Source organism: Diabrotica virgifera, chromosome 9 (genome assembly GCF_917563875.1).
Source record: "Diabrotica virgifera virgifera chromosome 9, PGI_DIABVI_V3a".
Taxonomy (NCBI): domain Eukaryota; kingdom Metazoa; phylum Arthropoda; class Insecta; order Coleoptera; family Chrysomelidae; genus Diabrotica; species Diabrotica virgifera.
This window is the reverse complement of record NC_065451.1, coordinates 108395477-108414592: the sequence shown is the minus strand read 5'-3', so window position 1 is coordinate 108414592 and position 19116 is coordinate 108395477. Positions and strand designations below refer to the sequence as shown.

Here is a 19116-nt window from a genome sequence, read left to right as displayed (position 1 = left end):
TTTAGCCTGTTCAATATTACTTTGAAATAATGTAAATCGAATTATAAATTCAACCATTGTTTGGTTCTGGGGCTATTTAGCAAGTATTCAAATTCACTGATGATGGACCGATAGGTCTGAAAACGTTCTGAATTGGAAACATTTTATTCAATCCATTGGGATTTTTTAAATTTTAATAAATATTCCAATTACATAGAAGTGGTTTTTACTTCATGTTAGATTTTATTAATACAAAAATACTCTGAGACATTCGAAATAAACAATGGACTAAAAAAAATGGAAACTTTCACCACAACTCTTCAACTTCGCTCTGGAACACATAATCAGAAGTGCAAGAGTCGAAAAAATGACAAACCGACTACAGTATTTCAACGAAAAAGACCAAACCTACTATTGTCACATAGAACCACAATTGACCGGTTTGAGAGTGTGAAGTCATGCTTATATCTGAGTTCATTGATAACACACACGGTAATTACATAAAAAGATTGAACGTAAATGTGACCTAGCAAAAGTTTCCATAGCAGAAATGACCAAAATATGGAAGGACTGTCAAATTTAAAGAGCGTTAACGATGAGGTTGATCAATTGCTTAATATTCCCAAAACTGACCTACGGATGTGAATCTTGGACCCTGAGACAACCGGAAAGAAGAAAATAAATGCCACTGAAATGTTCTGTTGGAGCCGAATGCCACGAATTAATTGGACCAACCATAGGACAAATAATTCAATTTTAGACCTAAAGTTAGCCAACGACTCTTCATGTCCATTTCCAACAATTAAAATACTTTGGACATGTTATGAGATCAAACACAGAAAACATGTAAAGACTCATATAAGAATAGGTGGAAGGCCGAAGATGACGAGGAAGATCCCCAACAAAAATGGATCGATCAAATTATAGGAATATTTAAAAAACCGGGGTCTTGGGGTTAAAATTGAGGAGAGACCATATTACTATTTAAGTCACCTTTTTATATAAATCTGCCAATAAAAATTAGGAATAAACCAAAACGAAACAGTAAAAGATATAACCTCTGTTATGAATCCTAGGTATACACAAAAAAGGACGCTGTATATATTTGAAACATGAAATCAATTTGTATTTTTAATTAGCTAGTATTATAAAATAAATCATGGAGGATGATTTATCTGTCAAAACATATTTCAAAACCATCCATAAATCTGCAACAAACAAGTCAATACCTACATACCTACATATTATGATAACCATAAATAGTTTCCTAATTATCTCACACGCATTAGGACCTAGATATTTGTAGGTGCAGTTCGACCCTGTACATCAATTGGTAATACCTCAGCTCCATTTTTAAATCGCCATTGCCTAAAGCCAACCATAATAGATCACTTTTGTCTACAATGATGGTTTCATAATCAGTTAAAATTCTTTAATCTCTGAATCAAAGGATTTCGACAATATTAAAAGCTCACAATAAAGCAAATGATTTTTTATAAATGCTCGCACAATGCAGTTTTGTCTTTTGGAAGCCCACATATTTTTTATATTTACATAATTTGCTTACGGATATAATATATAAAAAGTACAACACCTATACATTTTATAAATGTAGTTAAGTAATAATGTAATCTTGATCTTCCTTTCTTTTTTTATTCAAAGTCAGTTTATGTATACATATTATAGCACATGATTTATTATTTCAGAGCTTCTTGAGAAAAATAAATCTAGCACTTCTTTTATTGTGTTATTGACTTTAATTGTTGTTCATACCGGAATAAAAATTTTGCATGTTTAATCATAATAAATTTTACTTACATATTCTTCTTATTATTATAATAAGTTTTCTATTTTATCATTGGCTTAGTCTTGGGTTTTTCTTTTAAATACGACGTAAAACTTCAATTTTGAACTGTTTTTGTGTCCATTCATAGGTACTACTAGTTCGGTGGCACCCAAAATCCCGACATGCAACAATCCTCGCATAAGCAAAAATCCCAACCACTACATTTTGAATATTTATTGTTTCCTTTTCAAATGCAATACCAAAAATCATATTATAGAGTATTTAAATTGAAAAATAATTACTTACTAATTAGTACGGGTACTAATTATTATGTATTTTAAAATAAAAACTTATTAAAGACATAATATAAAAACTGAAATGGAAGGTTGTAAGTGACATGATAATATCTATTATATGAAAATAAGCTTGAATTCAGGATTTGATTATATGTAAATATATTATTGAACTATATATTGACAAAAAAATAATTTAATTCATATACCTACCCATGTTAGAAATTTTATTTAGAAAATTAGTTTATATTAAATGGTAAATATTTTGTTTAGAAATAAAAAATAAAAAACAGATGGATATAAACAAAAAACCAGAAATAAATGATTATATGTTAAAAAGGAACTTATCAAACCTGTCGGGATTCTGGCGTGTCGGGATTTCTGCCGTCGGGATTTTGGCTGTCGGGATTTTGGCTGTCGGGATTTTGGCTGTCGGGATTTTGGGGTAGACCCCTAAGCGTACGGCTCCACGGGCGAGCAATTGACGCTAGCAGTAGCCGTAAAACGAACTTAAGCTTCCGCGGAACGGAACAGGAATAGCCGAACTGTACCGACTACAGGACTTGTGCGTAGTCGGTTCAGTTCGGCTATTCCTATTCCGTTCCGTGGAACCTTAAGTTCGTTTTACGGCTACTGCTAGCGTCAATTTCTCGCCCGTGGAGCCGTACGCTAATAGTTACACAGTGAGAATGTAAAGGTTGGAATAAATTATTTTTCATGAATGGACGATTTTGGAAAAAGTCCCGAAACGTCACCCATCTGGGCGTGATGGCGTCATCGATGATTTTTTTAAATAAGAATAGGGGCCGTAATTCAATTCTCTATTCAGTAATATAAACATTAACATAATTATTTATACAGGCGTTTAAAAAAAATTATTAAACTTTATTGACATATAAAGAAAAATGTATGTAATTTATTTAATTTAAAATACATTTTACTGATCTCAAAAAACAGAAAAAAAATGTTTATTTGAAAAATATTCATTGCTTTTCGCTTATATTAAATGTTCAAACTGTTAAGAGGCAGGTAGCTGGCTCCTTTAATATTGAATTTAAACAAAAAAGAATATTTTATTTATCAAATAAACATTTTTTCCTGTTTTCTGATAGCAGTGAAATGTATTTTGGATTAAATAAATTACACACATTCTTCTTTTTATGTCAATAGATTTAATTAAATTTTTTTGGACACCCTGTATAAATAATTATGTTAATATTTATATTACTGAATAGAGAATTGAATTACCTTTCAAATGGGCTATCGCACTACCCCTATTCTAATTAAAAAAATAATCGATGACGTCATCACGTCCAGATGGTCACGTCACTAATATGCCAAAAAGTCGTAATTTAAAAATAAAATTTACCTGTTTCGGGATTTATTTCCAAAATTATCCATTCACGAAAAAATTAATTTATTCCAACCTTAATGTCTGTGTTCACTGTATATTATGTGAAATAATTAGACCCAGTAAAATTACGGAGGTGACGTTGGATTCTATGTTCTCTTTAAGTTATTCGTTATTTGGAAGACGTATTACAGGTATGGATCAACATTATTCTTCTTTTTTTTTGTATAAACATGACTCTGACTGGTTTTCAATGTTCCTCCAATAAGTTGTCGTTCCATCATTTTCGTGCTCTTACCACTTATCGTTTTCCTATTGGGGACCGTCCCTCGTCATCTTTATTAGGTAGATTATTTGTTGTCATTCGGCTTGTGCCATTGTTCTGTTCTATTTTTCTCTTTCTTATCCAGTTCGTGACGTTCTCACTTAGCATTTTAGACTGCAAAGTATTTTTGCAAAAACACAAAGACATCTGGAGACCCACGAAATGAAGACCTTAAAAAGGATTTCTGGATAAGGACGACAGGACAGGGTGAGCCGGTGAGCTCTAATAGATGCTGTAGGCTGCGTACAACTTCACACTGTAGGAAAATTGTTAATTTCGTTACTTTTAATAAACTTTGGAGGACAAAAAATATCTTAAAAACGACAATATTTAAAAAAGAGTAATTCTAAACCACATTCAAATTACGGGGTGAATTAAAGTGTCCACCGATTTAGCCGGTGGTATCCAATAGACGCCGTAGGCTGCGTACAGCGTGTATTGGAGAACATCGATTAAGAAGTGAGGAAATCAGCCGCATATGTGGGGTAGACAATATAAATACCTGGTTATAAAACACAAAAGAAGAGTGGAATCAACGCATAAGCAGGATGTCTGAATCAAGGATAGTAAGAAAAGCCAGGGACAAGTCACTGTTAAACAAAAGAAGTATAGGACGCCCAAAGAAAAGGTTGACTGACAATATAGGGGCAGAGTAAAAGGCACCGTTAATCAAAAACAGGTAGTACTGCCTATACAAAAGAAAAAGAAGAAGAAGAAAGTATTTTGCATATCTCTACTTCTATCTATATCCTATATTGTCTTACTATCGATTTATCCTAGAGCTTTTATCTTTGCTGTTTCTTTCATTCGTTTTGTTTCCTCTATGTCGGCTCGGGTTTCTGCTGCGTATGTCATTATTAGTCTGATGACTGTTTTGTAAATTCTGCCTTTCATTTCTTTGGCGACATCTTTCAATTTTCCTTATTGTTTCATGGGTTCAGCAAGCACAAGATAGAACACTTTGGAGACAAACAGGGGAGGCCTATGTCCAGCAGTGGATTGAAAGAGGCTGATGATGATGAGGGATCATGTGGTTCTGTTTACTCTATCCACGTGATTTTTACTTCTGTTTAAAACTTTCCGTAGCTAAATAGTGTGATGCCTATATAGTTGAAGTTCATGACTTGTTTTATTATATGACCCTCCAGCCCCTATTTACCTCTTAGTATATTTGCTACCATCCTTTTGTCTTTTTTGAAGAAATTAATAAGCCAAAAACAAGTACACACACCCAATAATTGTCTGGTCAGATCTGATCGTCTGTACTTCGGAGTTAGTTCGGTTGGTATATTCTCCTCTTCAGGTAATTTTCTATTTATTAATTGCCCTAACGCTTCCTTTACCTCTTCCTTCTCAATGTTAATTTCTTTTCGTTTTTTTTTAACTTCCGGCGTTGGTGGTTCGTTGTGATAATTTTTACCAAATAGTTGCTTTGAGAAGCTCTTCAAGCTTTCTTTCTCCTCTTTACTTGTCTGACTAAATTATTTGTTTCATTTCGGATTCGTTTATTATGTTGGTATGCCTGTTGTCTCATGAGTCACTCACTAAAAATATTCTTAAAAATTATCCATTTAAGAATTTTCAAAAAAGTCGAACAAAACATTACTGAAACCAAACCCAATTTGGATTTAGGAATGTCGTGGATACACGAGAGGCATTATTTGGATTTAACGTCCTCATGCAAATATGTATGGATGTAAACCAACCACTCTATGTTTGTTTCATTGATTACAATAATGCGTTCGATAAGGCCGACACAACCATCTTATACAGTTGCTTAAAGATAAACACATTGACAAAAAAGACTTAAGAATAATAACTCATCTCTACTTTAACCAAACAGCAAAAGTCAGAGTAGGTAAAAACCTTTCGGATGAAGTAAAGATAAAACGAGGCATAAGTAAAGGTTGAATACTCTCCCTCTTTTTGTTCAATCTATGTTCGGAAGAAATAATAAAAAAAATCACTCGAAGACGTAACAATTGGAATAAAAGTCAACGGCAGACCCATTAACAATATAAGGTATGCCGATGATATTATATTCATTGCAGAGAATATACAACAGTGGTTCCCAAAGGGGGCGGTACCGCCCACTGGTGGGCGTTGAAGAGAGATAAGGGGGCTTTTTGGGTCCAAGGAAAATTTGGGGGGCGTTGAGGAACAGCTGCCGCCCCCCTAAGGTAACTCATTGCTTCTTTGCTTCTAACAACTTTGCTTTTCGCTTCTCACACAGAAATAGAGAAGGTGAATCCGAAAATATAAACGAAATGCACAAAATGCATTTTGGTTATGCACCGTGCAATTTTTTATTTATCACTCAGTCCAACACTGCAACAATTTCGACGTTCCAGTCGAACGTTTCAGTTTGGTTAGTATAATTCCACTTCCAGTAGAACCTTTCTGCTTTAAGTGAATTTTGGCTCCTCCTTCGCGCAGCGGCATGGTCAGGCATAACTTAATCATTCGAGATTGTTTCGCTAAAGCAGGGTGGTGAATTTTCTGTGTGTTATTTGCAGAAAGTTGCAGTGCATTTATTAGAAATTTATTTTATTGTAATACATATTTGTCACAAAGGTAAGTATCTACGTGGCATTTATATCACTTACTATAATTCTTTATTATTTTTCCCTATCGTAATTTACGAGGTATTTGTAAAAATGTAATAAATCTAAATTTGTTTCCTTATATGTATAGTTATTGTAAAATATTCAAAAAGTACCAACTTGCACAAACTGGATCAAAGTAAAAAGTTAATTAGGACCTACCTACACTGAGAGAAGAATTGGGGAAAAAGTACAAAAAATCTTAATAAAATTTACTATACTGAATAGTAATCTGATCATAGACTGCCAAAAATAAACTATTTACTGAATATAAAGTTATTTTTATAATATGTGTACAGTATGGTAATTTCTAATAAGTTGTTTTGTAATTTTTCCTCAAATTCTTCTCTCAGTGTATATTTATTTACTTGTGGCATGTTTTAAATTTCTCGACTACTTGCTTGGATATTCCGCCACTCTGAAATATTGATTTTGCTAACTAAAAAAATATTTAAAATTTATTATTTAAAATTATCAAAGCGGTGGCTACAGCATATTTATTTTTACAGATATACCTACAGTATGTCCGATCCAAAGAAAAAGTGCAGACAATACAATGTCGAATAGTTGAAGTATGGTTTTATTCAGTCGCCTTCTAATAAGGCATTACCAATGTGTTTAATTTGCCAGAGAGTTTTCCCAAATGAAGCCATGAAACCTTCACGATTACAAGAACATTTGACCAAAATACATCCCGACAGAAAAGACAGAAATTTATCATATTTTGAAATTCTCAAAAAACAACATTTCAAACGTCCAACATTAGCTAGTATCTTTTCAGCAGCATCAAAGCAAGACGATGATGGGCTACGTGCTTCTTATAACATTTCCTTACTTATAGCTAAATCAGGAAAACCACATACTACTGGCGAATAATTAATACTGCCAGCTGTAAGTGAAGTTTTGCGGACTGTAAGTACTGCACCAGCCGGCATCTGATATTATTAAAAAAATTACATTAAGCAATAATACGGTACCGAGACGAATTGATGAAATGTCTGAGGATGTGGAGCGTTCTCTAACTGATTATTTAAAGACTACTGAGTTTTCTTTACAGCTTGATGAATCAACTCTGCCAAACAATGAGTCTTTACTTCTTGCGTACGTTCGCTTCATAAAAAGTGAAAAATCTGTCAAGAACTGTTATTTGTAAGAACACTGGAAACAGATACTAAAGGCAAATCGGTATTTGATGTTCTGGAGCACTATTTTACAGATAAAGGTATACCTCTGGAAAATGTCATAACTGTTGCTACAGATGGTGCTCCGGCAATGGTTGACGACACCGCGGACTGATAGCATATTTGAAAAAAGCGGTACCAAATATACTCGCCGTGCATTGTGTAATTCACAGACAGCATTTAGTTGCAAAAAATCTTAGCGATCGCCTTCATTGTTCACTACAATATGTAATTACTGCAGTTAACAAGATCAGAAGCAGTGCTCTCAATGATAGATTGTTTAGAAAACTGTGATGAAAACGACGAGAATTTTAATCGTTTATTGTTGCACACATAAGTTCGATGGCTTTCGAAGGGTACCTGTCTAAAAAGATTTTATGATCTCTTTGACTCGGTTTTAGAGTTTTTTGAAAGCAAAGATGATTCTTTGAGAGACAATTTATTAAAACTTACGAGCGATATTGCTTATTTAACTGATTTATACGATAAATTTAATGAAACAAACCTACAGCTACAAGGTGATAATTTGAATTTGATCAAAGCAAAATGAACTATTTCCTCGTTCGTGTCAAAACTTAATTTTTATAGGCAAAATTTGGGTCGGAGACAATTTCATCAGTTTCAAAATCTTTCCTCTGTGGAGACAAATGATGAAGACATTCTGGTATATTGCCAGCACTTGGAAGCACTTCAAGAAGATTTTAGGAATAGATTTCAGGATATCCTTGGTCTGATTATTCTAGATTGGGTGCTAGAACCGTTCTCAAGTTTAGAAATAGCAGAATTATCACTACAGGAGGAATTGATAGAATTGTCAACAAATGAAGAGTTAAAAGTGAAATTTAAAAATGGATATCAAGAATTTTGTCTGCAATGTCAAATTTCAGTATTATATCCAGCTTTATGGGCGGCATCAAAGAAGTTTTTCATTGCCTTTCCTTCATCGTGTTTAGCCGAAAGAGGATTTAGCATAGTCAGAAATTTATTAACAAAGAAGAGAAATACTGTCCATAGTGGAGCGCGGTGATTTAAGATTGCTGATGACAAGTATGGAACCAAATATTGACAGATTACTATCATTACATCAAGCTCAGCCTTCTCATTAAAAATGTTATATTATTATTATACTGTTTTTTATGATATGTATTTAAGTTAAAGTTTGATCAATACATGAATAATGTATTTTTGAATAAAACATTTTTTTTTTAATTTGTTTTTGCTTGGATTAGTTAAGGGGCCGTCGAATCATATTTAAGGTAGCCTTTGACCCAAAAAAGTAAAACAATTGTGAATGAAAGTGCGTTACTAATTTTAAGAATAGAAGAGTTTTTTAACGGGGGCGTTAAGTATTTTGTTTTTGGAAAAATGGGCGGTAGGCCGAAAAAGGTTGGGAACCACTGATATACAAGATCTACAGGCACTCTTAGATAATGTACTGAATACTAGCGATTAAAGCGGACTAACGCTTTGACACTAATAAAACAAAATTTATGACAATTTCCAAAACACAACAACAAGACATTTTATATAAGAGGGGTGCCAATAGAAAAAGTTAAAAAATACAGATATCTTGGTACAATTATCAATGAAAGACGAGTATACAGAATAAATAAAAATGAGAATTGGACAAGCTAGCAGCATTTAACAAGATGAGAAAAGTATTATGCAGTAGTGACCTTAGTTTGCAACTAAAAGTAAAAATATTACGTTCATATGTGTTTTTGGTGCTGCTGTATGTGGTGGAGGCCTGGACTTTAACGAAATAAATGAGCGATCGACTTAAAGCATTCGAGACGTAGTCCTATCGAATAATATTAAAAATAAGTTGGGTGAACCGATGTTGAGGTCCTCAGAAAGATGAAAAAGGAAAAGGAAATCATGAATACGATTATTCATATTATATAAATATGTGTTGCAACAAACCATAATACAGGGAAAAATATAAGGAAAACGAAGTATTGGAAGAAGACGCATCCTCTGGCTCAACAATCTGTCTGAGAAAGTGGTATAATTGCACTTTCGTCGACTTGTTCAAAACTGCAATCTCAAAAGTGAAAATAGCTGTGATGATTACCATAGGGGAGACCTGATTCCTTAGAGGAGATGGTACCTAAAGAAGAAGAAGATGCCTGTTGTGTTTGTTGTATTCTGTATTGTAAAAGGACTTTCCTCTTTTCTTCACATTTTGTCTTCACTTCCTCCCTAAAGTATTGGAATTTCTTTTTTAATATTTTCAATTCAATTCCTGGTTGAAGAATTCTGGTAGAACAGATATAGATTGTCGTTCAATATTTCTATTAGTTCAACTGTGTTGTAATCGGGCCCAGAAGTTTTTCTTGCCCTCGATTGCAGTATTGCTTTTTGAACGTTAGATTTTAGAATACTTAGACTGTCTTCTGCGTTATAACCAGATATTAGTGTGTCTGCTACATCACTATTATTGTCGTCAAATAACTATTGGATGTATCGTTGCCACTTATTAAATTGTTCTAGGTTTGTTAACAATGCTGTTGTGACACAGCGTAGATACATTCCTCCTTCTATGTAGACCAGGGTACATTTGTAGCATTTTATGTGAAATGAAATCGAAAATGTTTTGAAAGTGCTCAATTTCGTTGCCGCATTCTCGTAGCCATATCTGTTTTGCTTCTTTTATCTTTCTGCGAATTGGACATGGACATCTCTGCGTTCTTATGCATTTTGCGTCCATGATTTGTGTTCTCGATTTTCTTTTCTCCATAAGATTTAATATGTGTTGTGTTTTATAATCTTGTTTTGGGTTTAGTTCCTTGGGTTTTAAAAATTTTCTACTCTTTTATTTTTCATCGAGCTTTGATTTCACTCCAATATTCCACCCTTCCTATTAAGTTTCTCTACCATCCCACAACCAACTATTTTTATTATAATGGCTTATGTAGCTTGTTTGCTCACATATATTTTTTTCAGCATAATTGTAGATATTTAACACTTAAATGTCATTTTATATAATTTTTAAATAATTTGCACCTGGCATTTAGTATATTGTTAACAAATAGGCTGATTTTTAATAAATTATGATTTATTTTATGAAACTAAGACAGTATGACTTACCTCACCACCATGGTCATGTCCATGATGGTCATCTCCTCCATTGTGAATGTTGTTGTTGCTATAATCCGCCTGTCCGTTGTAATGGGATCCTGCGCCTGCATAGTTTACTCCTGCACTAGCATAATTCGTAATAGGTGATCCTAGAGGGGTTCCATAGTTAGTACTGGGTGGTTCACATCTGGTAATGGACACTATGGCGACTAGAAAGAATGCACTTTTTACCTGCGAAACAATTTAATTTTTTAAATAAATAATAGACAAATTAACATAATGTGAAAATAATTACTAAATAATTCATTGAGATTAAAATTTAAATTTTTCATAAATTGACTATATTATTTAGAACATAAATTGGTCGGGACAAAACCAAACCAAAACAAAATCATATTAAATTGTAATGATCAAACAATAATGGATCTTATTAAGGTGTCACTATTATAGTTGCCTGCTACGTTTTGGAACGTTATAGGTAAAATATTTATAACATAAGCAATGAGAGTAAAAACAACAATACAATTACTTAATAAACTACAAAGCTCAAACTACAAAGTCAGATAGGGTTAGACAGTTGAGATCTAAAGAAAGCATAACCAAAACAAGAAGAATAGCCAGAGTTAAATTACAGGCAAACAGGTACTAACTAAATTATCATCCATCAAAACAACTTTGAAAATTATTAGAAATGAGCAGAAATAGTAAATCATTCCTCCAAAATATTCTGTTGGATCAATGACAGAAAAGTGTTTGATCATTACCAGCCAAAAAAATAAATCAGATTATAAACCAGCCTAAATTATAAATTATTATCATAGAAACTTTTTATTTCTATTTGAGTAACTACCGCTCTCTTCTAAGAACTCTTCTAATTCGTTTATTGCAGTGAAACCCAACATTCGTCTTTTTCGTGGTTGCGATATTTTTGGCTAAGTTGCATTTTTAGTCGTTTTTTATGTATATGGTAAATGAATAAAAGTAAAACAGAAAATTGCACACTTGCAACTGGTTACCACTTGAAATAACTACGATTACTAGTACCCGATAGAAATAAGAAAAACACAGTATATAATCACAGGTAACCAAATCTTCTAAAGGTACCACAACTACTAAAAAACAGGAACTTAACAAAGTGCAAATAGACGCTGAGAGAGTAAAAACTTCTAACAAGAAAATTACAACAAGAAAATAACAACCTTGCAAATTAGATAAGAGAAGTCAAAAGAAAATTTAATTTCTGCTAAAAAGGAGAAAAGCTAAAGGTATTAAGAAAAACAAAAAATAATAATTAAGACATTTCTCAGAGATGAAGAGACTACAAACATGACTAGACCCCACAAGTCCTATCTAAATATTGAGAAGAACTAACAAAATAACTGAGGTAAGTCTGAAGGTAACAAGGGAACAATTAAAGCATTTATAAGGGCTGAAGGGACATTTAGTAATTACGAGAAGTTTTGCTTCGTGGCATTTGTTAATTACGAGAAGTTTTTGGTTTTGTAGAGTTTGAAGCTAATAAAAGACATTTTTTGTAAGAAAGCTACATCAAGTACACGATTACACTAAGAGAGACAAATTCAGCTTAGGTCGAGGTGTAAGACAGGGAGACAAATTTTCACCAAAATTTTTGCAGCCGTGAAGTCAATATTTAAGAGCACTCAGTGGCAAGATATGGACATAAATATAGATTTAGAGTGATTAAATCATATGAGATTATAATAAAAAGTTTAAATGATACATCCGCTTAAGGTGAAACAGTAGCGATCAACAGGTAGCGAAAACGCGTTCCAAGATTGCGGCTGTAATTTTGAATATTTTTTCGAGATATTTGGCACACGATTTCGTAATATAATAAAGAATGGCGGTACAGAGCCCATTTGAAAAATATATTAATATGTGGAAATTACTCTGTAATTAAATACAATATTAAAAACACGAGCCTGTACCGCCATTAAGAAGAACAAAAAAATACAATTTCTTCAAATAAACTTTTTTATCCGATGCCTAGATTTTGTGTCATTTTGGAACTACTAATGAAATAAAAAATTTTAGTAGTTCCAAAATGTCACAAAATCTAGGCATCGGATAAAAAAGTTTATTTGAAGAAAGTGTATTTTTTGTTCTTCATAATGGCGGTACAGGCTCGTTTTTTTAATATTGTATTTAATTACAGAGTCATTTCCACATATTAATATATTTTTCAAATTGGGCTCTGTACCGCTATTCTTTATTATATTACGAATACGTGTGCAAAATATCTCGAAAAAATATTTAAAATTACAGCCGCAATCTTGGAACGCGTTTTTGCTACCTGTTGATCGCTACTGTTTCCTCTTAAAACTCTGATTGAGAGAGCAGGGTTAAAAATAAACTTTGAGAAACTAAACGAATGGCAAATATCATAATAAGCAGAAATATTACCATTGATGATAATACCATAGAACGGACACACACTTACAAACATCTGGGACATGAGATCAAAATAAGCATAGACAATCAGACACATGAATATAAAAATGAATAGACCTGAGATGGCCAGTATTTTGAAAACTAATATTCTAAGAAGTTCTATGTTCATGTGTCTCAAGCAAAAAGATTATAACCAATGTGTTTTGCCTGTACAACTTTATGGGACAGAGACTTTAACAATGACGTAAAAATCAGCAAATAAGCATTTCGAAATAAGCCTTCGAAACCACATAACAAACCAACAAATCAAGCAAAGATCAGGAGTTGTAGACGTCATCGACAAACTTATTAGATACCTTAGCTAGAACCCAAGATAGATGGTAGACAAGACAAATGATGGAATGAAGGCTCAGAAACTGTAAAAGAAGACGTGGACGACCAGCTACCAGATTGATCGACGGAGTGAGAAGAGTAGTAGAAAACTGGTTACAAGTGTCCCAGCGCAGCGTAGAGAACATTTTAATAAATTTAGGGTGGCTTACTTCCAGAAGTAAATGCGATTAGCTGGATGATAATGAAGGTGGATGAAATAAATGGCCTGAACATTAAAATTCGTATTGAAAAAAGACGTATTGAAATTGCCTGTCAATTTTATAAAAATGAAGAAATTGATAAATAACAATGATAAAAGTTTCCCTATCTGAATAAGACTGTATAGATGTTATGCGATCAGTACCTTACTGTATGATGCAATACGTCCTGATGATGTACTGTATGATCTACTCCTTCGAATAAATGAAAGATCCAAAATAATAATTACTTAAAAAATGAAAGCTGAAGTATTTGTAAAATATAATGTAAGGAAAGATCGAAGGTCGACCAATTCCTGACGATAGAAATATGTCCTGGATAAGCAATTTAAGGGAATGCCAATGAACCAGCAATTAAGGTTTGGATGCACAACAAACGAATTATTTGTGACAGGTGTAAACAAAATTAAAATATCTCGGATTATTTCCAATCTCCGATATGAGGGTACCATCATGAAGAAGATTTATTCGGGCCCATTGTATCTCCGTTTCTAGAAAGGGAGATCCTAAAGCAAATCCTCCATTTCTTTGAAAACCTTTATAATTTTAAGATCTTATTTAACAGGATTGTTGACTGTGGTATCAGCTGTGGCCACATTTTTTATATTCAGTAAGGTGTAAATGAAAGGAATAAATTCGCTATTTCGTAAGCCAGCCACTTTAATGAAAAATCTTGAAACGTGTCGATTTTTATTTTTAACCCTTAAGTACTAACACCCCGTCCCTCAGACGGCATCGCTTGTCGAAAGTGGGATATTTCCCTTCCTAGAAAATTTTGAAGGTCACCCGTTTATGACTTTTCAAATTGGTTTGTTCTTTAGTAGTATTGAATTCGGCAATTTGCTGCAGGTTGTTATTCGAAAGATATTTAGGCTCAAAGTGTGATTTCCGTCTAATAGACGGGGTGTTAGTGTTTATGCTCAGTTCGTCATTACATATAATGTGCCCCAGTTCGTAAAAAACATCAAATAAGGGAATAAAGACTCTGACGAAACTCTTTTGAAATGGTTTGATGAGGTAGAAGACGACATAAGCGAAGTGGAATCATTTTGTGATGAAAATGTTGCCACTGACTACCATTGCTCCACTGTACTAACTATAGTACCTGTCAGTTTTTTTTTGTTTTAACATTTTTAAAAACCTTTTTATTTTCATTTTTCTTACTCTTTGTTTAACTCGATTATAAATTTTTATGAAGATTCTTTAATTTGTTTAATTTTTATCACACTTTTTTTCAGGAGTAAAAAGGTACACAAACAATCCTTCCATTCTTGTTATAAAGTTTTTTATTTTAATAAATACAGAAAAACTAGATTAATTACTGTGTTTTTTAGATAATCAATACTTACAGTAAGTCATTGAGATATTTTTTTGCATTAAAATATTTAACAAAAACAAAAATTACCACTAAAATGTTAAACCCGTCTGTCAGGCGGTTAGTTAGTGTTTACGCCATTGATTTAAGATGTTAGTACTTAAGGGTTAAATTACGATTTTTTTACATATATGTCATAACAGTGACGTCATCCTTCTGGGCGTAAATACGTTATCGACAATTTTTTTAAATGAGAATACAGGTCTTGTGAAAGCTCATTTGAAACGTTATTCAATTATCTACTCATTAATATAAACATTAACATACCTTGTACAGTGTGTCCAACAAAACGATTTTCAAATAAATTAATTGACACAAAAAGTATAATTTAGGTATGTAATTTATTTAATTTAAAATACATTTTAATGCCGTCAGAAAACAGACAAAATGTTTATTTGTCAAAGTTAACATTGCTTTTGTTATTAACAATTGTTTATATTACTGAATAGAGACTTGAATAACCTTTCAAATGAGCTAGCACACTACTCCTATTCTCATTAAAAAAATCATCAATTACGTTATGACGCCCAGCTGGGAGACGTCAATAGTATGATGTATATGTCAAAAAATCATAATTTAAAAATAAAAATCGACCTGGATACAGGATTTTTCCTTAAGAGGATGGGTAAGTATTTTCGGCTGCAATGCTATCCAAATATGGATTCATTTTTTTTTCGAATTCTGAGAAAACTAATAACTTATTTTTAAAAATTTTAAACGCAGAATGAAAGATTACGTTATTAGCGAGTGCTGAAAGTCCCTGAAAACTTCTATAATGTTTATTTTAATAAGTTACACGGGTTAAAAACTAAGAGAAAATTTAGTGTGATTTTTAATTTCGAATATTTTATTCAAAATAAAATTTTTATTTATTCTAAGGGACTTTCGGCCCTCGGTAATAATATAGTCTTTCATTCTGCGTTTAAAGTTTTCAAAAATATTTATTGTTTTTTTCAGGATTCGACAAAAATTAACAAAATATCCGTGGTAATGTTTTCCAAATCTATCTTTGTCTTACAACGCACTCAGTCGAATAGAATATTGTCAGCATATTGTCAGTGACAATCAGTGACAAATATTTGACATGGCATCGGGAATATTTTGAGTTGTTGATTAAATAGTATTGATTTATAGTGTATTTGATAAATAATTGATTTAAGACGTGAAATTAATAGAAAGTTATTTATTGTGTATTATGTGTGGAAGATCCAAGCAGAGAATACATCAGGATAATAATATTCTGTGATCCAAGTATTTTGTTGTTAAAGATGTTCAAAATTGTAAGCATTCCATAGTAACAATATATTATTAAAAAATCACTTTAACACTTTTCCTCTTTTCTCGATTGAGTATTAGTTTTTGTTTTACTTATAAATTATTACAATCACTGAATACATAGTTGGTGAAAAAATTATCACATTTATTAACTGAATTAATAATTTGCAATTATACAAATAGCAGTTATCCAAGAACATTCAAAAGCCATCTCTTTAAGTTAATGATGATATTTTCAAGTAGAATGACATTCTAGTAATGTTTACATATTCATACCAGTGTGAATTTTACTACACGTAATTTGCCGTGTAAAGTAAAATTTGCACCATACTCTATGTTCTTATATTATGCCGTCTTTTTCGAATTTCTTCTATATTGTAGTTCCATTTGTAATCATGTTATTACATTTTCTGTCTTTTATATTATTTTTTTTTTGATATTACTTCGGTATTTCAGATGTTTCGTTTCGAAGTCAGTGGCGTCAGATTTCTTCGATTAAAATCGAATTAAATCGAATAAACCGAATAATCGATTAAAAAAATCGATTATTAGTAGTTCCAATGTGACACAAAATTTAGGCACGGGATAAAAAAGTTTATTTGAAGAAAGTGTATTTTTCTATCTTTCTTAATGGCGGTACAGGCTCTTTTTTCAATATTGTATTTAGTTATTTCCACATACTAACATATTTCTGAAATTGTACCGCCATTCTTTATTATATTACGAATAAGTGTGCCAAATATCTCGACAAAATATTCAAAATTAGAGCCGCAATCTTGGAACGCGTTTGTTGCTACCTGTTGATCGCTACTGTTTGCTCTTAAGGAAAAATCATTAAATCCTTAATTTATTATGATTTTTGGCATATGAATATATCATACTATTGGCGTCATGCATCTCGGCGTGATAATGTAGTCGATGATTTTTTTAAATGAGAATAGAGGTCTTGTGCTAGCGCATTTGAAAGGTTATTCAATTCTCTATTCAGTAATATAAACATTGACATTATGTTAATGTTTACATTACTGAATAGAGACTTGAATAACCTTTCAAATGAGCTAGCACACGACCCCCATTCTCATTTTAGAAAATCATCGATTACGTCATAACGCCTAGATGGATGACGTCATTAGTGTGTCTGTGTGTGTTTTGTTTTATGGCGCTGGAACTAAGCCAATTAGCCATAAATGTTTGTGTGTGTGTTTTGATCGGATGGACGACGTCACTAGTGATATAGGTATATGCCAAAAATTATAATTTAAAAATAAAAATTTACATCTTCGGGAGTTTTTCTTAAAGTCACCGGTTTACGAAATAACGAATTTATTCCATTTAGATTTGCCACACTGTATAGTTAATTTCTTAAAATGTTGTTTGCATTTTTTGTTTTTACATTTTTCGTCATAAATTTTTATAATATTTACTCACAAATTATAATATCATAAAACCAAATAATTATGTTATTATATGAAAAATATTTAAAGAGACGTTAATGTTAATAAAGTGTCCACTGGCTATTTAAGCTTTTTTTATTATCATATTATCATTTTTATCATATATCTTGATACTATACCTACTTATAAGTCTAGATTTTCCAGGAAGTTTAGTTATACTGGTAAAAATATATAAACATTTTTTTTCCGATATGTAATATTTTTAGACAAAATTTTTAACGAAGGATTTTTTAATATTTATATTTTTACGCAAATATCTATTTTTTTTTCTAAATCTAAATCCCAAACAAAAAAGCACACATCCACTTTCCTAAACTCCACAACTATTTCACTTACGTTAATAAACATGGCTATAATCCTTTTTGATGTTTTGCTCACTCAACACGCAACACTTCCAAATTTGAACAAATTTCTACGCAAGTTTGCAGTGAAGATCTCAAACGATAACTACTTGTTTTCAAATATATTTTGGTTTATATATATGGTAGATGAATTTAGTAATCCCATTGTGTATAAATCAGCGCGGTAATTCACTTTTACTCCAGTTTCCTCCCACAACGCTTCTTTTGGTGCAAGACCGTAGTACGGACTCCCTCCCATTTCGAGGGTACTAAATCATTCAGAGATAGCAATGATGGTACGCTATGCAATCTTGAGAAATGACCGCTTGTTAACGGCTGGTAATAATAGTCTGGGATTTAGTTTAAAGTAGTTTTCTGTAGCAGATACGAAAGAAATAGAAACTTAATTTTGTTTTGTATATTCTTTAAAAAAATTTATCTTTTCTTATTTTATTTAGTCCACTCAGTGATGATAAAATATTGCAAAACCTCTAAATTTTAAAGAGCCGCTTGCATTGATATGAAATTTGGCATACACACACATAGCTAAGATTTCAAAGAAAGAAAGTTACATTGTGCCGATGTGTGCTTTTGCTCTGGGGAGAATTTCACCGGAGTGAAAAAAATACACGTTCTGAATAAGTCCTCAATTGGATAAACTGACTAATTCTAAGCAACTTTTGTTTTATAGCGGTTTTTTACTTAGTTAATACTAATTTGAATAAGTGAAAAAAATCTGATGCATATATGAGGTACGATTCATATACCCAATAGAAGCAGAGTTGTATATAGCTAATTAAAAATAGGTTCATATTCGTCAAACTCAAAATCGAATATTTCAACGTAAAATAATCCAAAAATGAAGCACTTTTTGGAAAATAAACTCGTTATAACTTCTTTAATTTTTTTAAAAAAGCTTTCTTTTTGTTTCTTAAAAAAGTTTGATCCCCTATTTTTGATAAAAAAAATCGTGAAAATCACCCGCTAATTAGCATACCAAATAAAATTAATCGTTTCCGCTTCATAAGTTGCTTTACTCGTGTATGCATTGTTTATATCATCTTTAATAG

General features: G+C 32.1%; 1 protein-coding gene across 1 annotated transcript in view; it reads right to left on the bottom strand.

Annotated features, from left to right (window-relative positions):
- LOC126892527 (probable serine/threonine-protein kinase clkA) overlaps positions 1-18190 on the bottom strand; it is a 32768-nt gene extending 14578 nt beyond the window's left edge. The window contains exons 1-2 of the mRNA XM_050662086.1: positions 18042-18190; positions 10609-10830 (exon numbers count right to left, since the gene is read on the bottom strand). Of these exons, the coding sequence (XP_050518043.1) occupies positions 10609-10830; positions 18042-18053 (234 nt within the window). The 5' untranslated portion in view covers positions 18054-18190. The remainder of the gene's footprint in view (positions 1-10608; positions 10831-18041) is intronic.
- Between the last annotated feature and the right edge of the window lie 926 nt (positions 18191-19116).